This window comes from Rattus norvegicus, chromosome 14 (assembly GCF_036323735.1).
Source record: "Rattus norvegicus strain BN/NHsdMcwi chromosome 14, GRCr8, whole genome shotgun sequence".
Taxonomy (NCBI): Eukaryota; Metazoa; Chordata; class Mammalia; order Rodentia; family Muridae; genus Rattus; species Rattus norvegicus.
Window position 1 is genome coordinate 36070776 of NC_086032.1, and position 21913 is coordinate 36092688.

General features: G+C 42.6%; 1 protein-coding gene across 2 annotated transcripts in view; it reads left to right on the forward strand.

Moving 5' to 3' along the window:
• The window catches only part of Corin (corin, serine peptidase), a 230059-nt gene that overhangs the window by 36163 nt on the left and 171983 nt on the right, over positions 1–21913 (forward strand). For both annotated transcript variants that reach the window (XM_008770139.4, NM_182473.2), the window contains exon 2: positions 12361–12502. In XM_008770139.4, coding sequence (XP_008768361.1) covers positions 12361–12502 — 142 coding nt within the window. The remainder of the gene's footprint in view (positions 1–12360; positions 12503–21913) is intronic.

The window sequence follows — 21913 nt, forward strand, 5'->3', positions numbered from 1 at the left end:
AGTCTCCTGATTGGCTAATTCTTACTAGGAAGATATGAGCCTGTGAAATCTACATCTAACCAATATTTGGACCCAGTCTATTATGGGCTGCCCGGTTCCCTTTGAATATGCTTCATTTTTGCTGTGTCTCTCTTTATTCTCAATTTCATGCATATGCTATCTTAATAAGGAGACACATGCGCAATATGAATGGACTTTCCTATAAAAATCACATCAACTCAAAAGTATTGCCCAGGAATTTTATGTTGATTATTAACTGTCCAATATATCTATAGTTTCATTAGTCATGTGGCATAACTTGTCCACTCTTTAAGGCATGTGCTTCTGATTTTTCTTGTGTTGGACACAAGAAATAGTAATAATAATAATAATAATAATAATAATAATAATAATGTACTTCTCAGCAATTTCTCAGACTCTTGACTACTTAGGGACACCAAATACATTTGTTCTCTGGCATCATGCCCTTTCTACTTTAAGATCTTTCTAGTATGTTCTTTAGGAGTATCAGAGTTGAGGGTAACTCTTTTCTCTTCCATCTCTGCTTATTCGAACCTTCAGGGTTGTGTTTTTTTCTTTCTTGTTTTTCTGCTCAATTGGTCAATATTCAACTTTTTAAAGGAGTATATATCTTCTTCTAGTCCAATCAGCTTACTGAGCATCAGTCAAGCATGTTTTTTCAAATCACTTAGGTCTCCCTTGACTTCTCAAGGTAAGCAGAACCTTGCAAAAACAGAGTGGTCACCCCAGGCATATTCAGTTGCCTCTTGGGCCTTTAAAAAAGTTCTCCTGAGTTGTGTTTTTTTTCTACTTTATCTCCAGAAGATGGAGGGCACATGATGACATCAATTCTTTTTTATTTTAAAAAATAATTGTATATTTTCCTATATCTGAATCTAAGAATTAGGCCTCCAAAAATCTTGGTTCATAAATTGATTACTGAGTCCAGTGGCCTTAGTCCCACAAGATGGAAGGCGTCTGGACTTTGTGGACAATCCTATGGTTCTGAGGTGCTGGCTGCTCTATTGCTGCTTTCATTCTATGGCCCTGAGTTTAAAACAGAACAGGATTTGGATCCGATTCTTTCTAATATTCATTTAACACTGCCGAACAAACAAAACTCAAAACTCACACTCGTATCCTTGAGAGCCAAAGGGCCCTAGAGACTTTGAATTTCTGATGTAGCATAGTTTGCCCTGCTCAGCCCCCAGCCTTGAGAAAGGCTTGTTCCTAGCTCAGCATCAAATGAAACAATGGGTCAGTTTTCTCTGGAACCACCAGAGCCTATGGAGGTCAAAGTGTGACATCGTACACAGAGCAGAGCATGCTGGGTACTTGTCTACCAGGGCAGAGAGCCTCATGTCCTCCCTGTCCAAGCAGTACTTTACGTCTATATGTGTTTCGCCTAGTATCTCTTCTTATTCTTCCCAGACTGATGTGGTTGGTAGTGTTTTAAAGGACTTAAATTATATACTCCATATTATATACTCTGATTTTGACATTAAAATTCTGTTTCTCCATGCTGTTTTGAAATGAAGGTGTGTTTGTTAGTTTTTCTTTGTTTGTTTTCTGGTTTTGTCCACTTGATACAAGCTAGGGACATCTGGGAAAGAGGAACCTCAGTTGATAATATGGCTCCAATGGGTTGGCCTGTTGGCAAGTCTGTGGGGACATTTTCTTGACTAATCATTGGTGTGAGAGAGTCCAGCCCACTGGGGTAGTGCCACCCCTGAGATGGTGGTCCAAGGTTCACATATTTATACACACACATATACATACTCATAAACACACATATATGCACTCATAAACATATGTATGCTGGTATATACATATACACATATATACATTCATACATACATATATGTACACACACACACACACACACACATGCTGAGTAAACTACAGAAAAGAAGTCACTAAGCACCCTTTTTCAATGGCCTCCGCTTCAGTAACTGACCCCAGGTTCCAGCTGGAGTGCCTGCAACGATTTCCCTTTGAGATGAACTGTATTTGGGACCAGTAAGCCAAATAAACCCTTTCTGCCCCACGTTGCTTTTTAGTTATAGTGTTTTAACGTACCAGTAGAAATGAAACCAGGACAGAAGGTAAATGACCCATTTCTGTGTCGGGAAAACATTTAATCCTGTCCTTATCTGAAGACCTCAATGCTAATTAATGGGAGGAAGAGCAGGATGGTGCTGTGGAATGATCCAAGTGGATTTTAGCTAAGGGAGCTAAAGTATGAGTTTGCACAAATAATGTAGGCTATATTTGTTAGTCTGTCTTTGTCTCTGTCTGTCCCTGTCTGTCTGTCTGTCTGCCTCTCTCTCTCTCTCTCTCTCTCTCTCTCTCTCTCTCTCTGTGTGTGTGTGTGTGTGTGTGTGTGTGTGTGTGTGAATGTTCACATTCCCACCAGCATTTATAGGTCAAGCCCAGGCATGCCAAATATCTTGAGATGCACAAGAGTCCACAGGAAAAACTGACCTGCTCAGAAGATGGTGGTGTTACCTCCCTCACGAATGCCTTCTTCAGTCACCATGTGCATGCCTTGAGATTCATTGAAATGTATGGATGAGAATCCTGGTTATCTTGGTGGAAAATGCTGTCTTACTTGTGCCTTTGACTGATTGATCCCAGTTATTTTAAACCTGCCTGTATTGCTTTGTCCCTGGGTATCGAAGTCTACCTGGAGTGGTGACATTGTTATCTCTTTGGATGGAGACTATGAAGTAAGTGCTTGAGGGTCAGGGACTATGTCTTCCTCATCCTCGTGTGCCTGGATCACACTTGTGTCCAAAAAAAAAATGCTCAGACTAAACACTCCTGGAATAAACCAAATCAATGCCAACGTGTAACATAGGTATGTTTTACTATGAGGTTCTCAACACATATTTTTGCTTTACTAGAATATTCCTGACATATTGCAAAAGTCGCAATGCATATTACGTTTGGAATTCGTATTCTGCTCTAGGCGTTCAGAAAGGAACAGCCTCTTTATCTAACACATACCATCCCTCCTAGTGCTTTGCACAACAGGGTCTATTTCGGCAGGTGGGGTCGGGAGGTTAACCACTCCACATCTGTTTATGCTTTGCTCTGCATCAAAATGCCCGAGATGGGCTGTCGTGGAGCATGAAATCCATTCGGTCGCGTTTGCTCTCCTTGATTGTTTTCAGCTGTACAAATTCAATATTTTAGATGTCTAGTCATATTGCCAATCTCTCCCCATCTGTAAGTCACAGGCAGTCCTGTGACAGAGGATGTGTGAGTCAATTAAATCTCTCCAGTTTGTACAAATTCCATAGCGTCCCTTTGGTTATCTGAAAAAGAGATTGCTTCCTTTTACAATATACCCAGATTCTTCAGCTGGGTATTAACATAATCGGGATGGAAAATTTAAAGTTTTTTTTTTTAATGAGTAAAAGGCAAATATTTAACTTCCCATGGAATGGATAGTCTAGCCTTTCTTTTGTTTTCCTTTCTTCACCTCTATTGTTTTAAAACCTCACATTAAATAAATAAATAAAAGGAAGAAAGAAAGATAGAAAAATAGAAACAGATCTTTAAAACTCTTCAAAGTATGAAGAAAGAGTCCTGGTATTATATCTGTCTTCAAGGAAAAATTTCATTACCTTTAGGTTGTGTTTCCCATGAAATGACAGCATTGAAATATTTGAGATTGAGGGCAAAGTTATCTTGAGAAAAGACTAGGGAGGGAGTGATTCTGTTCCCGTTCTCCTCCTCCTCCTTGTCCTTCTCAGGCTAAGGGGGAAGAAGGGTCTTTTGTATGTTTGTAACTATTGTGGAAATATGATTCTCCCATCTTGCTCGGAAACAAAACAAAACAACAACAACAAACAAACAAACAAACTAAAAAAAAACCCAAAAACAAACAAACAAACAAACCAGGGCACGAGGATTATCTTGATGCCTCTGAAGAAGAAAGATGATAACTTTTCTCCAGGGAAATGAATGGGGGCAGGTTCCTTCCCAGCTGCTTGAACCAAGGAGAAATCAGGTCTCCAAACTTGATGAACTTGTATGAAGAGAAAAAAAAAAACCTTTTTAGTTTTCTTCACCAATTTCATTGCATTCTTTGCACATTTGTGGTGGTATCAAGGCATTTAATTTTTGGTTTCTAATTTGCAGATATATGCATATGGTTAGAGTGAAGGGATAGCTTTACAAGGCCACCTAAACTTCCAGTGGTCGAGACAATTACTTACATAAGTCGCCTCTGAAACATTCCAATCTGGTCTCTCATAGCTCAGACTTGAGCTGAGCAATGCCACCTTGGAAGTAGGGACACGAATGTGACCTACTGTCTGCATTATTGGATGATTATTATCTTGTCTCCTGGATGAAGTAAACATTGTGTTACATAGTCTTGGGCTTGAACATCCATTCTTGGATGTGCGAATGTGTGTCTTGGGAGAGGACTGTCTGGTGCCGTTGTAATTTTCAAAGGAGAAGCTGTGAGTAGGTTTGGCTTGAAGAACCGTGTGTTCTGGTGTGAACTCGGTAATTTCATTTTGAGAGAGGGCATTGAGTTGTTTGAACCTCATATGTTTCAATTAAATGCCAGAAAATGGGATGAAAAGACTTACTGAAAACCACATGCTCATTCTCTGTGCCTCTCGGGACATTCAAAACAAATATCCCAACAAAAGACACTTGGGTCTAGTGGAATTCACCGATGGACCATTTGGGAGTGTTTTGTTTACTGGGACAGTGGGAGCGAATATGGAAAGCTGACAGATGGATAGTTTGAGAAATACCTACATTATTGATCTCTTATTCAGCAAACCTACTTTTAATTCACAGGAGGGACACTGTGATGGCTGATTGAGAACAATGTGGTGTATGCAGCTAACGCTGGCAATTTTTCATTTTAAGTTTGGGGTAGCAGTTGATGTTTGGTGCACACTGAGTGGAGATGGACTGAAGAGACTCCATCCCTATCTAGTACTGAAAAAAACAGTCACAGCACAGTGGGGGTGGTGTTTAGCAGGCGAGTGTTCCAGCCTGAGAGTCTAGTGGGAGCTCAGTATTTGCACCATTGAGCCTGTAATTATATTGATCAGTGAAGCTATCCCCACAGAGTTTCCATGAGCTCCGTGTCCTGTGGAGGCCTTAGCAGTAGGAGTGACTTACTGTCCTTGGAGCCTGTTACCTGCTTTGGTAAACCAGCAGAGCACCTTTGTGGCATTTCGTTTCTCTACCTCAAGAACTACAGGACTAAATTTCTCTCAACCAAAAGTGGCCTTGAGGGGTTGGGGATTTAGCTCAGCGGTAGAGCACTTGCCTAGCAAGCGCAAGGCCCTGGGTTCGGTCCCCCGCTCCGAAAAAAAGAAAAAAGGAAAAAAAGAAAAAGAAAAAAAAAGTGGCCTTGATTTTGGATGACTTTTAAACTGTGATTAATATTGTAACTTAGTCTTCTACGGTGAAGCCATTTTATCCTGCCATGATTTTAAAGATGAACTCACCTTCTCATTGTGTTTTAAGAATAATTTTTTTAAAAGTTAGGTGCTATCATAACCTTTAATGCAATAAATAATTTTAACTGATGTACCAGATAGCTATCAGAATTAGGGTGACCCTCTAGCAAGGAATAGTTGAACACTCACTCCAAACTCTCAGACTCTTGGACTAACTGTTCTGTCTGTATAATTTTATAGTGGGCTTAGGAATACTGTGATTTTGGTATTAATATTTAATGGCACCTGTGGTACAGGGACACATTTTGCAGGTAGAATTAGCATGTACACCACACAGAGCCTGGTGACTGAAATGGTTTACAAGGCTACCTAATGTCTGGTGCTAGTGAAAACAAATCATACACGAGACAGCAAAACTGGGATAGCTGCACATACGATGCTGTAGCGTGAGACAAAGCACACCTCGTCTCTTTGTAGATGGTACCTGGAGTGAATACTATTTCCTAACAACTCATTAGGCTAGGGATGACATATGCTTAACAACACCTTGGAATGATCAGAGAATGTGGCTTTTTCCCCCTTTAAATAAGGTTGTTGATTTGCTAAATATGAACTTGAACCCCGTTTCTTTTTTAAAAATATTTATTATTTTAATTATGTCTACGTATGGGAATATGGAGCATTTGCACACGAATGCAGGTGCTTGATGAAGTCAGAAGTATTGGATTCCCCAGAATTCAGGTTCAGGTGGCTGTGGGAGACTGGAGTCAGAAAGGAGTCCTGGAAGAACGGTCTGCTCTTCACTGTGGATCCATCTCTCCAGGGTTCCCCTTCCCATGGTAACTTTTAGCACTGCCTTAGTTACTTCTCTACTGAATGTATCCCATCTGGTCTGCAATTGTTATTTGAGAATGAGGGGAGAGGCTTATTTCAGTACAAATGTAGTGTTCCGTTGGATGACAGCTAAGTTTTTAGGATGTGAAAGCTAATAAAATCATCAGACCAAGGTCCTTAATAAATCAACGGAACTGTTAGGCATTTCTTTATGACCTATGACCACTATGAGTAAAAGAAGGAGGAGGAGGAGGAGGAGGAAGAGGAGGAGGAGAAGGAGGAAGAGGGGAAGAGGAGAAGAAAGAAGGAGGAGGAGAATGAGAATGAGAAGAAGATGATGAAGAAGAGGAAGACAAGGAGGACGATAACGCCATTTAAGATGTCAGGAAGCAGAAGTGCCTGGGGATTTCTGATTTGGGGGTTGGTAGAATTACAGGGCCACTTGATGGTGCTTATGATTTTGTCTATAGTAAGATTCACTACACTTTACTTTCTACAACATAGTTTCCTATTTGACTCCAAAGTTTGTAAGAAGAGGTCTGAGTGTGGTTTTCCCACTTTCAGACCTAGGAAACTTGGTTTATTAACTTTAGGATGCGTTCCACACAAAGACACATCTCTCTCTCTTAACATGATCTTAACACTCCGGTTGAACATCTGTCAATCCAGTTCCACTGCAGAAACTTTGAAGGACTCAGGAATAGAGCCCACAGTGGGAATCTCTAGGGATATGTGATTTTGAAAGAAGTCATTTGCATAACTGCAGAATAATTTTGTTTGGGTGATTTAATTTACTCATTTATTTGAGTAAATTAGTTGAGTGGCTGGAGTGGGATACAGGCTTGAGGATTAAGAAAATGAGCAGAGATGTGTGTGTGTGTGTGTGTGTGTGTGTGTGTGTGTGTGTGTGTGTGTGTTTGCGCGCGCGCAGGTGAAGGGCCCAGGTTAATATTGGGAATCACCCTTCAATGCTTTCCACCTTCTTCATTGAGACAAATTCTCTCAAGTGAAACCCAGAGCTTGTCAGTACAGCTAGTCTGACTGACCTACTTACTGTAGGGATCCCCTGTCTCTGTCTCTCCAGGCTGGAATTACAGGGAAGCCATGAAACCCACCCGACAGTTCCCAGGGTCGTGGGGAATCTGAACTCAGGTCTTTGTGCTTGCTATTTGCCTAGAAAGACTTAATTAAGCTTTTAGGTTTGGTAAAAAGATGGCGGTGGAGGATGCAGTGATGGAAGAAGGAGGAAAGGAGGGGAAGGAGGGAGGAGAGAGCGATAGGGCAGGGAGAGAAAATATTTAAGCCGTGAATGTAGGACTTCTGAACAAAGGTGGCAGGATTTGGAGCAGAGGTGGAAAGGTCAGTCCTAGATGGGGGAAGGGGGCAACTTCTCTGTGATAAGAGAACCAGGGAGCAAACCGAGCAGGTCTATAGGTTTAGGTCTAGGAAAGTGGAGTAAGCTCTCTATTGGCTGGTTTTGTGTGTCAGCTTGACACAAGCTGGAGTCACAGAGAATGGCGCCTCCCATGAGGAACTGCCTCCATGAGACCCAGCTGTAAGGCATTTTCTCAACTAGTGATCAAGGGGTGGGACCCAGCCCATTGTGTGTGGTGCTGTCCCTGGGCTGGTAAGTCCTGGGTTCTATAGGAAAGCCAGCTGAGCAAGCCAGGGGAAGCAAGCCAGTAAGTAACATCCCTCCACGGCCTCTGCATCAGCTCCTGCTTCCAGACCTGCTTGGGTTCCAGTCTTGACTTTAGTGATAAACAGCAACGTGAAAGTTTAAGATGAATAAACGCTTTCCTCTCCAACTTGCTTTTTGGTCATGATGTTTGTGCAGGAATAGAAACTCTGACTAAGACAAGCTCCATACGTTATTTTACTTTTTCTGTAAAATGGAGATTGTAGTGTGTTCTCTTTGGAATATCAGAGCCGAAGAGTTTGAGAAGGAAGTTTTAAACTCACCAGGCAAGTTATCTGTCAGTGAGTCACAGCAGCATCCCACCATCCAGATGGGGGGTGGGGGAGAGAGAGAGAGAGCGAGAGAGAGAGAGAGAGAGAGAGAGAGAGAGAGAGAGAGAGAGAGAGAGGGAGAGAGAGAGAGAGAGAGAGAGAGAGAGAGAGAGAGATTGTTATGTTCTCTTGGTGTTGGGTTTGAAAGATGGGTGGTAGTCTGCTTTCTGTTGCTGTGATAAAGACTGTGGCCAATAGAAACTTAGGAGGAATGGAATTCTTTCTTTCTTTCTTTGTTTTTTTCTTTGTTTCTTTCTTTCCTCCTTCCTTCCTTCCTTCCTGTTTGTCTGTCTGTCTATCTGTCTGTCTTTTAATATGCATTGTCTTGCTTTCTTATGCCACCCTGACTTCTCCACTAGGCTGGGTCTTTCTCTGTCAATTAGCAACAACAACGACGACGACGACGACGACGACAACAACAACAACAGACCAACAACAACAGACCAACAACAGTAAAATGTCCTACAGACTTGCCTATAGGATGGAACCTCAAAAAAACCTTTCTTCCATTTGATTCTAATTCACGTCAAGTTGATGAAAGTCTAACCATGGGAAATCTAACTTGTTCCTCTGAGGGGGAAACCCAGAGGAACAAGGATGTTCAAAGCTTCAGAGTGGGTTTTGCAATAGAGGTTCACTCGAAAGCAGGTTTACGGGCACAGGGGAAAAAGGAGAGTGGACAGACTGGAAGAAGATTCGAGGTCTCACTGGATAGGAGGTCCCAAGATTCAGAGAATGGCTGTGACAAAGGTGATCAAATTGGGAAGTGAAAAGACAAACACTACAGAATTAGAAATATAGAAAACAGGGAGGAGAAGGGTCCCAGTGGAAATGATCCGACTTAAGAAAATACTCCCGGTGAGGAGAGTCCGTCATTTTATGCTACAAAAGCAAACACGACAGCTTTTTACACAGATGTTGTTCTTAAGATATAAGAAGTACGTTTCCTGCACTGAGATTAGAGAACTATCAGAATGGATTGCTTTATAATATATACGTATGGTTCTGACTAGGTGCCTGCCTGAGCTCATCACATAGTCTCGAGGAGGTTCAGTTCTGGTAGATGAGGGGGTTCCGTTCTGGGAGAGGAACACCCCCTGAGAGGACACGGCTCAGAGCCTCCTGAAAGCTTAGGAGCTATCTTAGCAGCTGCTTCACAGTTGCTGGGCCGCCTGTTCTCGGTTGTCAAGTCAACTACATCTGGAATTAACTAAAACCCAAGGGGCTGGGTACACCTATGAGAGATTTTTCCTTAAGTCATTTGTAGTGGGAAGACTCAGTTTTCGTCTGGATCTTTCGAGGTGGAAAGAGTCACTTTCAATATGGGCCACATCTCTGCTGGTAGCCTATATCAAAGGTATGGAGGAAGGAAGCGTTTTTCTCTTTGCCTGTCTGCAAGTTTATTTTCTCGTTGGCATTGGTGCCCACTTCTTTGGGATTTTGGCATATACTAAAGACCTGCTGAGATACCCTGCCTCATGGACCAAATAACCAGTGGATTCTTGGTTTGGACTCCCTAAATCCCATGTCTCTGTTCTCAGTTCTATTCCTGTAGAGAACCCTGACTAACACAGATCTATGTTGTTAAGAAGAGTTCACAGACCTGTAACTGACGAAACATTTCCAGACACAGTGTTCAGGAGCCAAAAGCGTATGCAGGAAACCATGTGACTGAGAAGACAGTGCTGAAATACGGAGTTGCTTTAAGTAGTTTTTCCCTTCTCTTACTTAAAAAAGAAAAGAAAAGAAAGTAAAGGGATTGACTTCCTAGCCATTGGTAAGAGTATATAGACTAATCAGGAGTATAGTCTCTGGAGGTTACCCACTTCTGGCTATGCATTTCTACGGGATTCTAGAACTCCTTGCCTCCCATTCTTTCCATGTGAGTATTGAGTGTGCTTTTCTGGGCTTTACTACAGCATTCTGGGTAGCAACGAGCCACTGTGGATAGCCTGGGACAGTTATCCCTAAAGTAGTTCCATGGACATCTTCCCAATGAGATGGCTTCTGTCACTGCAGGAGAGGAGTCAGAGGTAGTTCATGACCTTTATCTCTCTGGATATATTTTCCCCTCAAACATACTTTTTTCCAGGGTTTCTTTTCTTAGACTTTTGTTTTTCTGAAGCATACCCTCTTGTAGTCCTTCCTCGGGAAACCATATTCTTATCCTTGAGTTTCCATGGCAATATATCTTCTATAAGGTAGGAGCTTTGGAGAGATCACTGGTCATTAGACTTATTGCAGGCATTCAATATTTAATTGAGTTAATTGATTCTGTTACTGTCTCTGTTGGCCATCAGTCCCATCAGATACATATCTGATCGTTGTCCTCCTGTCCAATGACAGAGCTGTGATTAAGGTGCTGTCATAGACTTCCTATTTTATTATGCCATCACTCTATCTGCTTGAGAACCAACTATAGACTGATTAAATGAACTCACCTTCACTGGTGTCTTATACCAGGGGCAGTGGAAATGCACTAGTAGACAACGAAGCCTGCCTATAAATGAAGCTCTTCTTAAGCTAACTTCACAGTCCTTTCAAACAGTGTCTTTTATGGAGAATTCTTAAGGTTACTGAAGACACCGTTGTATTTTGTGGCGAGCACTTCTTGTATGCCTCAGAAGAACCGATCAGATTTGCCAGGTTCTTTCTTTTGCATGTCATGGAAATGATGGGCTAGCCAGGACATTGTAACAATACTTCAGGAGCATTCTGTTGGAGCGCTCTCAGTGATCAAAAGGCTTTATGCAGACCCGTTCTTTCATTGAGTTGCTTATTTATTACAGAGGAAGAGTACTGCCACGTGTGGCAGGTTCATAAGGAGATGCGGTTGGTATTGGGGTTGTTAGAATAGTAGAATTTCTGTGAACATACAGAAATAAGGGAAGGATTAGTTTTGAAGTAGGGAAGAGAAGCAAATTGATTTTGGGTTTGCTCAGCACCCTGAACAGAATCTGCACAATATAGTAAGAAGGAAGTTTAGGACTGAAGAATTGTATTCCAAAAGGTTACAGAGGTTAACAGACGTGCACCAAAGCTGTCAGAAGAGGAAGACTGGGGTTCAAGGATCAGGAGCTATGCTTGCCCTGGGTACTAGGGCAGCAGCTGTCCTACCTTGAAGCATTTTTAGCAACATCTCAGGCTTCTGCTGAGAAAGCCCCTGCCTTCATCTAGCCATTTGTAATAAACAAATTCCCAGACAGGAGCTTGAACTTTGCACAATGTAAAGCATTTGCTGACAAGAACATTTGAGCCATCCGTGTGGTCTTGCATACTCTCTCACGGATAGACTGTGGGAGAGCGTGAGCAGCAGGGCACACCCTCTGAGTGGCTCTGGGCCACTGACACCCATGATAGTCTCTCCCTGTTGTACTTGTTAGTAGATATGTGCTCAGCAACACTCAACCTTATAGAAGTGTTACTGCCTAAAAACTTGGTGTGTGTGTGTGTGTGTGTGTGTGTGTGTGTTTGCGCGCGCACGTATGCAGACTTGCGTTGGGACTGAGACAAGTAAGAATGAAGTCTAATTAGTGTCCTGCTTATGTACTCACCAGTATTTGATCACGGTGTCAAACAGCCCTGAGTTGTTTACATCTGTCTCAGCGGAGTTCTTGCCATGATAATTCATAAGTGTTTAGAATTCTGCTAATGTGATAAATGCTTCTTAAGAAAAACAAGCTGAAATGTCATTAAAAGTTAATCTAATGAAAAACATTTCAGAGTGTATAACAAAAAAGCAAGAAGGAAGGTTGGTAGAGTGATTGCCTTACATGGGGGGGAAGGAGGAGAAAAGGAAGAGTGGGGGGAGGAAGGGGAAGAAGAAGGGGAGGAAGAGAAATAGGAAGGAGGAGGAGGAGTGGAGGAGGGAGAAGAGGATTTGTTTGTCTATGCAGTTGTTCACTTGCTTTGCATATTATATTTTTTGACTACCTTATTTCCGGCCCTCAAATACACAGCGTCAAACCTCTTAGGAATAGTGCTCTTCTAAAAGGACGCTGTAGCATAAAATTTCATACCAGCCACAGAGCCTCTGTGTGATATTAAAACCATGTTTCATTTCTCTCTCTTCCATCAGGTCTTGAGAGCAGACAGCAGCGTGGGCGAGGGCTGTCCTCAGAAGCTGGTGACAGCAAATTTGCTACGCTTCCTCCTGCTTGTGCTCATCCCCTGCATCTGCGCCCTTATCGTGCTGCTGGCCATCCTGCTGTCCTTCGTGGGTGAGTGATGCTGTTCTTTTTTAAATTTTTTTTCTTTTTTTCGGAGCTGGGGACCGAACCCAGGGCCTTGCGCTTGCTAGGCAAGTGCTCTACCGCTGAGCTAAATCCCCAATCCCCTTTTTTAAATTATTAATCTTCTTTTACAGCCTAGTTGTTAACCTCCTCCTGTTCTGCCCTCGGACAGTTCCTCATCCCATTCCTCCACCCACGTCTCCAAGAGGATGTCCCCACACCACACAACCCCCTACACCCAGCCAGGCCACCCCATTCTGTGGGGCCTCAAGTCTTTCAAGGATTAAGTGTGTCTTCTCTCCTATACAGACTCAGCAGCCCTCTGCTGTATATGTGTGGGGGCCTAGGACCAGCTAGTGTATGCTACCTGGTTAGTGGCCCAGTGTCTGAGAGATCTTGGGGGTCCAGGTTTGTTGAGATTGCTGGTCTTCCTGTGGGGTTGTCCTCCTCTTCAGCTTCTTCCAGCCTTTCCTTAAACCCCCTGTGGGGGACCACAGGGTTCCCCCACTTTAGACCATTGGTTGGGTGTAACTATCTGTGTCTGTCTCAATCAGCTGCTTGTTGGGCCTCTCAGAGGACAGCCATGTTAGGCTCATGTCTGTAAGCACACCATAGCATAGGTAATAGTGTCAGGAGTTAGGGCTTGTCCTTGAGATGGATCCCAATTTGGGCCAGTTATTGGAACTGTGATGCTGTTCTTAAAGGAAGTAAACATTAAAATTAATGGGATTAGGATGTGGTTTATACCTCACTCCAACATTTTAGGTCCTAAAGTATCAAATGAATGAGTGACTAGTCTCTGGCTTCCCATGGGAAAACCTGCAGTTTCAGCCATGTGACCACGAGACTTGCTACTGCTATTGATGCCAGTGATGGTTCTACTGAAAGCTATACTAGGTGTGGACACCATGAAGACTGAGTGGCAGCTCAACCGGTCATTTAGATGCTCACAGCTGCAAGGAAAGAATCTCATGTAGGACACACATGCTGAAGGCAGATGTATGCAGGGTTTTGACACAGTATACCCAGGGAAGTTAAATATCATCTGATCCTTTGCAGTGAGATGAATAAGAAATTCAGGTGGAAGGGCGTAGCAAGTGCAGGAGCCAAGTAATCCCACCGCCACAAAGGTGGACGTTGGAAACCGAGTTAGAGAAAATGGCAACGTTGGAAAGTACATTGAGATGGATGTAGTCCACATGACAAAAGATCGTGTCTGCCGTAGTGAGGGTTGGGATTTTAGTAGATCGGACTTTGGTCTTCAAAGCTTTGAGGGAGAAGACCCAGGGTCACACTAAGTCGGCTTTATTTTGGACTTTGAAAACCAAGGCCTTCAATACATACTCTAAATGTTACACGTCAAATTTTAGCCAGGAAGACACCAGCAATTAAATGCTATGAGCTAAGGATTATTTTGTTTGCATGGTACCATCTCGGTTTAACGAACAACAGACTAAGCTAGAAAGGCAGCCTCTCGGGAAAACCAGCAGCCTGCTATAATCGCTGACCACTAATGGTGTAACTCGGGCTCCTGTAGATGCATGCGATCAAATGAAACAGGAAACAAACAGAAAGAAAGTGATGATTCAATTCCATCATCAAAGATGTAAAAATTGGAATTTCATTAAAGCAGCTCATTTGTTGTTTCATAAATTGGTTTAGGAGTCAAATTTAGAACTGACAGTTCTAGAAATGTCTATTTGCTTATGTATGCTTAGGATCATATATAATGTTTATTGGAAAGTAACACTTTGATATCTTGCTATCCACAGTGGATTTGTTCCAAGGCCTCCCTAAGATACCAAAACCCATAGTTACATCCCTTATATGAAATAATCGAGTATTTGTAAACCTTGTATGCACATTCTCTGGTGACTTGAAATCACCTTTAGGTCACACATGATGCCTAATAAACCACGAGCGTAATGGTAGTAGTTGCTTTACTGCTTTGGGAATAAGGAGGAGAAAATAGAGTCTGTAGATGTTCATGGCAGATGCAATCTCTCCATGCGCCCTATACCATCCATTCGGGCTTAGTTGGATCTGTGGATAGAGAAGGGCTGTGTTTGTTTGCTGTGATGGGCAGTGGGTTACAGTTGGAAGATCTTTCTGAGGAAGAAGAGATCTGACCATGTTTGTATTTGCAAACAATGGCAGAGCTGGATACTGGGCTTGGCAGGAAGAAGTGAGGGAAGGGGGACTGCCTTGTGGCTCTGGCTCTGACCTAAATGAAGATTAATTAACATAAGTTTGAAACAAGGCCGTTGGTACACTAAAATAAGAAGAGATCAAGATGGGTTGGATTTGAGGGTAAGAGAGGAAAAGAAAATCAAGGCTGGTTCACAGCCTTCTGGCTTGGGTAGGCGTGTTGTTTGGGGCTCACACCACTGTCACTGTTAAAACTCTTTCTCATCATACTATGAATAATGGCTCATATATGCAGAAAAACATGTCCTTTCATTCTCAAGGTCCCATGCTCGCGTGAAGTTAGGCACATGTTTACAAGCCAGTCTGTTTAGTAACAACTGAACAGAGGGCAGGAGAGGGTGTTACTAAAGCAGGGATTTGGTGGGGTTTTTTTGTTTTTGTTTTTTAACTTCACTTTTGGTAGGTCTTTGAGGGTTTTATATAATCTATTTCAATCATATCCATCCTTCCCAACTCCTCTCAGATGCACCCCACCTTCCCTACCCATCGAAATTTGTCTCCTCCTTTTTTTTTCTACTCCAGTTTGTGTTGTCCCTAGATTCTTAGATCTGTGGCTCTCCCTTGAAGCTTGTCTGACTTACCAGGGACTGTCTTAAAGAAAACTCATTGCGCCATTCCCAGCAGACATCAGTTGCTGAGAACCCCTTAGCTATAAGTGGGGCTTTAAGCCCATGGCCCTCTTCCCTCCCAGTGCTGAGATTTGGTCTGACTTGGACTTGCATAGGTTTTGTGCATGCTGTCACACACATGATGTGAGATCATATATGCAGTCAGCCTGTTGCCTTATAGTCACCCACCCACCCAGCACTTTTGGCTCTGGTTACCTTTCTGCCCACTCTTCTACAATGATCCTTTAGAATATGAATAAATCCAGCACTTCTTTGGATGGTTGAAAATACCCCATCGTATGTATAGTACACGCTTGTCCATTGATCAATAGAAGAACATTTGGATTACTTTCAGCTTTTGGCCTTCATAATTTCTGTTATTCTGCTATGTATTCATGTGTGAGTTCTTGTGTGTGCAAACATTTTCATGCCTCTTAGACAAATCCTAGCAGAATTCTGTCTGCCTAAGTCTAGCATTTTGGAGGCTACTAATTTGTATCCAGCCCTCAGTTACACCCTGCTTGTATATTGGAAACCTTTCCAAAGTAGGAATCTCATGACACATCCTCAGAACCATTTTTTCTATGTTTTGCACAATTTCTTAGTGAAGCAATATCTTGCCCCATAAACATTTTGTATTTCATAACTGCATGCTGTTGTAATGAGCACCATAGCCACTTTATATCTTTGCTACCAAACTCTCATTAAATCTTCCTTACTCTAGAGACATTTTAATTGTTGGGGTAGATGACTCCACGTTTCCCCAACTCTTGCCGTTGCTCACATGTTGATGAGGACTGTTCAGGAATCCTGGGATCCAGGTTGTACTGTCTCCAGTCTTCCCTATTCCTACCTGTCTCGTGTCGGCATGGGAATGGACTTCTGAAGAGGAGAGCAGAATTTAGTAGCCAGTGTATTTGGGCAGCAGGTTATGGAGGAACAGCGGCAGGGAGCAGCTCACACAGTCAGTATGGACTTCAAGATGTGGATGTAAAATAAAGATTTGGGGTTCTGAAAGAAACTGAAGTGTAAGGAAGTTCATTATATTTGGGATTTTACTTCCTTGGTTATCACTCTATCCCAATGGGCTGGATGATATTGAAGGGAGGGCATAATTTGGCCCCAGGAGTTCCGGGGTTGCAGTTGTAGGCCTTTCTTTCTTGGCCACATGAGTTTGTGTAGGGCACTTCATCTTCACTGGGAGATGAGAAACCTTTGTTTCGCAAATTGGTTTCAAAAATCAAATGAAATATCTGTGCAAGTGTTTTTAGAAGTGATAAAGTTCATTATGAAGTAATTACTTGGAATAATTATCTCCATAGCTTTACAATAGTAAATCAGCAGGTGACTGACGTGTGTTTGTCTCATTTTAGCTCTAAGAACGGAAATCGCAGTACCATGATGCATCATCACAGTAACCCTGCAACCCCCAATTCCACAGCCTCCCAGCCTACCCTTGCCTATGAAGTACTTAGAAGGAAATAAAGCCTCTTTTGAGTTTGCAATATGGTGATCAGGTTCATATGACTTTTGTGTTTAGGTTTAAGACTTTTGAGAGATATATTCAATTTTTTTTTAAAAAAAAATAAGAACTAAATCAGGAGCTGGAGAAACTCAGCTGTTCAGAACACATGGTGCCCTTGCCTAGGACTTCCGTTTGGTTCCAGCACCCAGACCAGGCAGCTCATAATAATTCTAGCTTCTTCACCAATAATTCTAGTAGGGAGTTGGAGACCCTCTCCTGGCTTCCTCTTCATGGGCACTACTGAAGAACTGCCACGCCTCTCCATCTTTCATAATAGGCTCAGCGACGACACCTTGTGCAGCTCAGCTTGGTTAGATGTCACACTTTCAATGGACACTGTTCAGTGCTGCTCTAGAGTGCTTGGTTTTGATAGGCTCTGCTTTAATGTCATGGCTATAGCCTTTCCATTGGCTATACTTGGCGACTGACAGAACCCTGGGTTGGGTAGACAATCTCCACCATGTGTCTATTCTCATGCAGGGGAGAAATGTACATAGTAGCCTTTGGAGGGAATAACTGCCCACCCCGAAGACAAGCTTAATCTTGTTTTAAACCTATTTTGTGTTATCATGTATGTCACTGTGAATCTCTGTGCAGGCTATAAAACCTTTCATAACCCATCAGCATGCATTTTTTTTTCTTTGCTAGTTGTCTCTCTGGAACTCCAGCTTGACACAATTTTATTACAGCCACCTGAGGCTGACTCTTTGTCTCTCCCCATTCTCATCCCTTTATAAGTACTTCAGCATCTTATGACTCCCATCCCCACCCCCAGCTTAACCATTTAGATCCTCCAAAACCTCTCCTACCCCGTAAAGGTCCTGTCTCGTTGTGGAGCTCAGCAAAGTGCTAACATCCCATTCTGTCACAAGGTCATTACTCAATTACCTTCCTTCTTAACTCTCCAGTGAACACTAAGCCCAGTGAACTTGCTGCTAAACATTGCCTTTTCCCATGCCCAATTTTCTCTTAGCACCTGTTTCTCTGTTGTCTTTCAGTCCCTGGTGTTCATGAGAACTTGATTGGTGGTAAGTCAAGCATCCCTAATGGCTGTTTTGAGCCAGTCCATCAGGCACTGTACTTCCCTGTATTGTCCAGCTATGACGTCTTTTCTCATAGAAGTGTGACTTTATTACCCATTTCTCCACTTTCACAGAACTAAGACTGGTCTGTCTGTACCTATGCCTACTGCCTCCCAAGTAGGCAGTCAGGATTCCTTGGATTTCTTTTTAGAGTCTTGCCCACTTCAAGTAATTTGGAGGCAGAGTTCTGTACCATGCTGGTTCACTGTGATAGCCCATCTGAGTGCCCCCACCTACAGTGTGACTCATTGATTCCCCCTCCTTCCTAAAACAATATCGTCTATCACTTTTACCTTGCTTTCTCCTTCCCAACCATTCAAATTTTACCAAAAATTCCAGATGTTGGGATGCCAAGAATCTCTTTAGCACAAAACTAAATTCGTACTCCTTTTTGTACCTTGCTAGGCACAGTAACTAGCAAACCCCAACTCATCCCCCCACCCCCAGCCCCCATCCCCACCAATTTCACTCTTGTATGGAGGATCTCATCTCCTGTGTTTTTTGCATTGTTGTTCCTCCTGTGCTCTTTCCTGGAGACAGATGGGGTTCAGTTGCACATCCTGCCATCCAGTGGAGCAGTCACTCATGCCACCCAGTGGGGCAGTCACGTGTTTGTCACTCTACTGTGTTTACTATTTTATCCTATACATACGATTTTTGAGAGTTGTTATATAGTCTCTAGTTCATTGGTCATCTGAGGGGCATCCCCACAATTACACAGGACACTGCATTCAAGGAAACGTGCTGTTCTATACTAAGGACAGGAGGATGGCTGCTCTGAGATTCCTCAGCCTTAGACAGCTCGGCCTTAGCTGTGTGTCTTCTAACTCGTAGCAGAGACCATACTACTGTTCCACTAGTCGTTGGCTATGTTGGTTCTTGTTGGGCATCCTGTTGTAACTATTCTTTCCTTTGCTGTACATAAAGTTCCTAGTTTTATATAGTTTCTTATTTATTTTTGCTTCTTTGTTTCTTTCTTTGTTTCTTTGTTTCTTTCTTTGCTTGTGTTTTGGTGCCAGATATATCGTGTGATGTTTCCCCAGTAGATGAGAATAATTATCTATTCACCTTAAATATGGCACTGTTGACAAAGATATGATTCCACTCAAGTCAGCCTTCAAAAAACCAGTGAGATAGGTGTCACCTTCAGTAGTATGGGGACTCGTGCAGCTGTGTTAGCAGACATCCCTCCCCAGAATAGTGGATGACTCATGAAACTGTCATCCACAGAATTTAAAGAACAATTTGTAGGCATCCCTACTGAAGTTCTTTTGTCCAGTAACCGTTCACTGCCTCTATAACCACAGGGAGAGGCCTTGTGTGTCTTAGGATATTCTATCTCAAGAGACCTCCTTTTCATCCACAAGGAAAATTCAGAGGAATTTTGAATCCAGAGGAAACAGCAACACAACAGCTATCTCACCATCTTGACACCATCAAGGGGCTATCTCAGCGAGGGTGTATTTGTTTTTCTGAGTATTAATACCATTGCACATCCAGTGATCATTTCTGTTGTTGTTGTGACCATTGGAGAAAAGTCTACCTTTCGTTCCTTTTTAGAACTGGGCAGTTTCATCGCTGTTGAGTTGTAGGAGTACCTGATATATTTTGGACATTGACCCTTTATCAGATACACTTTCCCTAATCTTTCTGGTTTGCTTGCTTTTTCCTTTGCTGTGATATAGCACAGTTAGACTCTTTTTGCATTATTGATTGTACTTTCGTGCCACATTTGATGACTACACCATGCAAAAATACAAATAGATCATAAAGCACAGACTTGATCAAAGAGGTTGAAGCCACGAGCATGGCAATCTATAGGACTCTGAAGGAATCAACTGGAACTGACAGAAGTAAGTGGGAGATGTTCTGGGTCCACTGACTCCACACTTTATTACTGTTAGAGAGACTGCACTACCCAAAGAAGTCCGTAGCTTTGATTCAGTAGCTAGCTAAATTCCAGTAGGAAAATGAATCCTAAAATTCACATGGGACCTCAACCTATATCTACATCACCAGAGCAATTTTGAGAAAGAAGAACAAATTTTGAGGCCACCACGGCTTGGTGACTTTAAAAATAATGAATTTTAAGGGCGGAGTTGTCAAAACTACATGGGCACTGGATTACAACAGACATGGTGCCCCCATAGGGCAGAGCTGGGCCCAGAACCAGCTGCTTTCTCCTCCGTGTATGTGCTCGCTTGCTCTTCAGCAAGGGAGAATGCACAGTAGGAAAAGGATGGTCTCTGAAGCCAGAGGTGTTAGGGTGCCTGGGTATCCATCCACGTGGAAAAGGAATAGAATTGAATGCTTTTTAAAAAAAAATCACATCAAAATAGGTTATACTGGAACACAAAATTTGAAGCCACAAAACTCTTAGAAGGACTTGAGGTGGGGCCTTCTCATTGATCTTCTTGGCATTAATGTTTTGACTGATAACCATTTTCCCCTTTTTACTTCTGTGGAGCTGAGGGTGGGAGCATGGCTAGACTGTGTGTTAGATCAATGCTTTGCCACTAAACTCCACTCCGGCCCTTTGGTTGGGACTTTTCAACATTTGCGTTTGGTGCTCTGTGGAGAATGGGATGATATGGGTTGAGTTTGTATATGCCACGGAATCTTAACAGTCAAGGGGTCCGGCGGAGACTGACTTTTAAAACTATTGTTCACGTCAGTTCTGTTTCAGCAAAACTGGTCTAACAGTCTCACTGGAAGGCTACTGAATCTTTCCTTCTCAGGCTGTTGAAGACTTGTATACAAAAGCTTTAAACTCATCACCATTGAAAGTTGATCATTCTTGTTTTATTTATAGGCTTATGAAGTGAAGTCTAAGATCGTCTTTCTAGATTTCTTTGTGCTATGAAAGCTCTGGACATGGCTCATTAGACTTTTTTGACACGAAGAAGAATAAAAAGCAGAGAGGTAGAGAGACCTCAGGAAAGATGATTTATATCTCTTACGCACGTCTCTTGAACTCAAGAGAAAAAGTACTTTTTTAAAGGTAGCATTCCTTCCCTTAAGTGGTAGTTGAGTTTGAGAGTGTTGAAGTGAAAGCCATGTGTGTATTTCTCTTAGCAAATTTCTTAACAGCTTATAGCTTTTATAAAAAGTTGGAATTAGAAGACTCTGAACTTCTTATTTCACAATGCCGGATTTTGAGCATCACTTTAAAATGAAACACTCTCTAGGTCCTTATTAATACTAGAAAGTATAAGGTTCCCGGTAATCTGTCACGACCTCACTTTTTATTGCTTATGTAAATCTTCAGATTCTTTTCATAGCTTTGGCTCTCTGGTACAGATGCACTAACAGAGAGTTTTCAAACACGAGCACGTGCCTTCGTAAAGCCCTCAGCCTGGAGTTCCATCTCTACCTCAGGCTTCCTGAAACAACGATCAAAGGGCTTTCACTCAAACTCTGATTCCTGGACCAATCAGCAATCCTCCTAGGGACCCTGAACTGCAGGATGTAGTCTCAGGTCCCGCTCCAGTGTTATCCTTTAGAGATCCCCCCACGCCTATTCATCTTCCCCTCCCTGCAATAAATCTTCATTCTTTCTTCTTTTTAGAACACCAAGTCTTTCTTATCACAGCTACCAATGTCTTTTTATCTAATACGCTGTATCTGGAACTGATAGTTATTTGAACCAGCCTTACAAAGAGCCTATGCCTTCTTCTCTTTGTGTTTAGTTCCCGAAAGCTCATCTTTCTCTGCTTGTCCAGCGAATGTCCAGGCATCTGTCCCGAGCTCCGTCCTCAGTTTACACTCATCTCTTCCTTTGCTGCACCATCCAGTCCCACCACTCCATTTATCATTCATACACGCAACCCGCAATCACAGCGGAGGCCAGGGCTGATTCTGGGTGTTCCTCTGGATCTTGAAGTGGGCAATTCCACATGGGTGCCTTCTCTAAAGTATACGCAGATGTGGTGTGGGAGCACAATGAAGGGAGAGTTTTGTGGGCAGCCTGGCAAAG